General features: G+C 31.8%; 1 protein-coding gene across 1 annotated transcript; it reads right to left on the bottom strand.

The window, feature by feature from the left end:
* On the bottom strand, positions 1–1,486 carry LOC104790601 (root meristem growth factor 4-like). The gene is made up of 5 exons (XM_010516379.2): positions 1,303–1,486; positions 1,088–1,155; positions 844–1,003; positions 466–512; positions 1–372 (listed from the first exon to the last, which is right to left on the bottom strand). Exons 1-5 carry the CDS (start codon positions 1,388–1,390, stop codon positions 181–183), a joined length of 555 nt encoding a protein of 184 aa, XP_010514681.1. The 5' UTR covers positions 1,391–1,486; the 3' UTR covers positions 1–180.

Raw genomic sequence — 3,038 nt, forward strand, 5'->3', positions numbered from 1 at the left:
TTATGTTGCAGCAGGAGATTGGACAATAATTATTACTTTGATCACAACACAAAGATATATATGTCCCTATACATAGAAACAAAACTGGGACGACCAACAAAATCGTTTACCTATCCACCAAAGTTTATCATCATACTTTATCCGTAACTCAATTTCTTTGTTCAACTGATCCACAATTATTTAGATCAAGCGAGGAGTTTGATTATTGATTGGAGGCTTGCGTCGAGGCTTACTATGGATCGGATAATCATTGCGTAACAATCGAGCCAGTTTCTTCATATTCTTGGCTGAAGTAGATGGTTCAAGTCTTGAAAGGCTATTATCGATGGTGAGATAGTTGACTATGGTCATCATCTTTTGACAGGATTTATGCTGTAAATAAAGTTATATATGAAACGATAAATACTATAGGGATAACAAGGAGACTAAATCTATGAGTCTTTAAAGATGGATTACAAGACAAACCTTGGTGGTGTCAATATCTGCCAATACATTGGTCTGCTTGTGCTCTCCTGCAGTAAAGCCAAAACATATCTAAAATAAAGACATGTTCACTACTTTAACCAATCACTTCAGAATAAAAATAAAGTTTTTTTTATAAAGGATGAAGGAAGTGTGTTTTTGTACAAACAGCTAAAAATGATTACTGAAGCTTAAGAATAAAACTAATTAATAAAGAGATTATACAAATGCTACAATATTACAAATTATAAATTGTTTGCTGTGACTATAAGTTATGCCTAGGAGGATGGTGTGCTGGTCCATGATAATCATCATAGAAAGCTACAAATGGACTAGAAGATTTTTTCTTCTTGGGTTTCCATTTAAATAAAGAACTCTTACTTCTTTTGTGAAACCCTAATTTACACCCAACCGTCAAATGCTCTGATGAAGCTGACATCTTGAAACTCCAATTATCATTGTTCATTGCCGTCACTTGCTTCTTCTCGGCTCTCGCTGTTCTCCCCGACCTTAGTTTCCTCGGTGCAACGTCGTATGAAACCTATTATATGGTGTATAAAGTTATATAATGGATTTCATAAAAATAAAAAAATTGAGAAAGATTCATTGAAAATAAATGTATTACTTGAGGGTGCAGTGTCGATGAATCTTGATCTCCACGATAGTCAACACTCTTGTGACTAGGTTCTCCGCCTATGAATCAAGTTTTAAAGATATTACTTTAAACAAAACTTATTAGTACCAATTTTGTTAAGCTAATCATCAGCCGAAGAAAAAAATGTGCAAGAAAAAGTAAGGCATCGAAAAAAAGAAAAATTAGGGATCTCTATGTAAAGGCACCTTCATGAGCATAGACTAGGACATGTTCCTCTTCTACGGATTGAATAATCAAAAGGAAAGCTAGTACTATGGTTGTGAATCGCATCATGATATTATCAAGGACAGATTCTTCCAAGTTCTCTCTCTCTTTTTGTTTTTGAATAAGAGATACGTATGAGGGTCAAAAGGCCCAAATATTGATCAATTTCTTATTCTGGTCTCATCAAGATGTAAAGAGCAAAGACCCGAGTCAAAAGGGCACGGTTTTTGTCGTCTAGTAATAACAAAAAGAATATTAGTACTTCTAGGTGCATCTTTATTATCAATGTGATATATATATATATGTATATAATGTCTCCTTGTAAAAAATAAACGATGGCCTTCTGACACAATAACGCAAAGATCATCACATAAATATTAGCCAAAAGGTGAGAAAATCCCTTCAAGCATAAGGGAAAGTACAAATTTAGGACTCCATAAGTGCTATGTTAAAGAGATTCTTAATTAATAGAATTGATTCAAATAAATAACGAAATACAAGTTAAATATTTAACGTTTAATCAGTAAAGTGATAGGAAATTAAACTATTTTCCAAAGTATAGAGGTCGTCGGTTCGAGAGACGGTCTTTAACAGAAAACCATATAAAATATTCTGGTTCCTGGTTTAAGGGGATGTACGGGTCTTCTTAGTAATTCAAAAAAAAAAAAAATTAAACCATATTTTGAAATTTTATTACTATAATTGTTTTTTTCAATTTTGATAGTATATCTGCACTTTAAGTAGAAATACAAAATCATACTACTTATAAAAAAAAAAAAAAAGTGAAATTCTGTTGATTATAAAACAGATGAAATATCATGATGACGAAAACAAAAACAAAAATTGTGAAAAAAGGCACGAGGAAGTGCATCAAACAAAGTGCAGAGGTTGGGAACATGTAAATGTGAAAGAAAAATAAAAAAGCATGTAAATGTGTCTTTGCATGGATTTACTAAAAAGTTACGGAGGCTTTACCGATAAGCTATAACTAAACTAATCAAATCCTTTGATTAAAAAAAAATTTAGAATCCTATATTTATTTTTGGAAACTTGAACTAGCGACGTGTTGTCTGAGCTGGTCCCTCTTTACCTATTATTCTAATACATTGCTTTTAACCGAGTCTCCGGAACCGGAACCAATCCCTAGCTAAAATCTTTTGTGGCACACATCTCGTTTAGAACAGGAGAGTGAATTTAAGTGATTACTAATCGAACCTTTCGGTTATAGGTTATTGATTTAAGTGATTACTAATTAATTCGAGATGTTTTAACAATGTTACAATGTTAATAATAACCTTAAAAAATTAATGGACTTTTGATAACATCGTGAGATAGTTTTTTTTTTATAATTCGTCTTTTGTATATATTGAATGATTAAACCAATTCCAGAAAATTATGTTTTGCGCAATGAGTAGAATATAAAATTGCACTGAACTAATAAAAATAGATGAAAATATATGGTGGTTTGTACTATTGTTCTTACAAGCATTATTGTTTAAATCTAATAGCGTTGATATAGTATAATTGGCCTAACTCTAATGCATGAAATCTTTAATTTTCTTTACTTACATATTGTTCAATTGGTCGTTTGCCCAGAAAAATAATTCAGTTTGCCATTTTGATTTCATTTCTTTATGCTCTCGAATCAAAACTACACAAGAATATTAATCTGCACTTCTTCAGGTGATGTGTGAAGCGAATATATTGGCCATGGCTT

The sequence above is a fragment of the Camelina sativa genome, chromosome 6 (assembly GCF_000633955.1).
Source record: "Camelina sativa cultivar DH55 chromosome 6, Cs, whole genome shotgun sequence".
Taxonomy (NCBI): domain Eukaryota; kingdom Viridiplantae; phylum Streptophyta; class Magnoliopsida; order Brassicales; family Brassicaceae; genus Camelina; species Camelina sativa.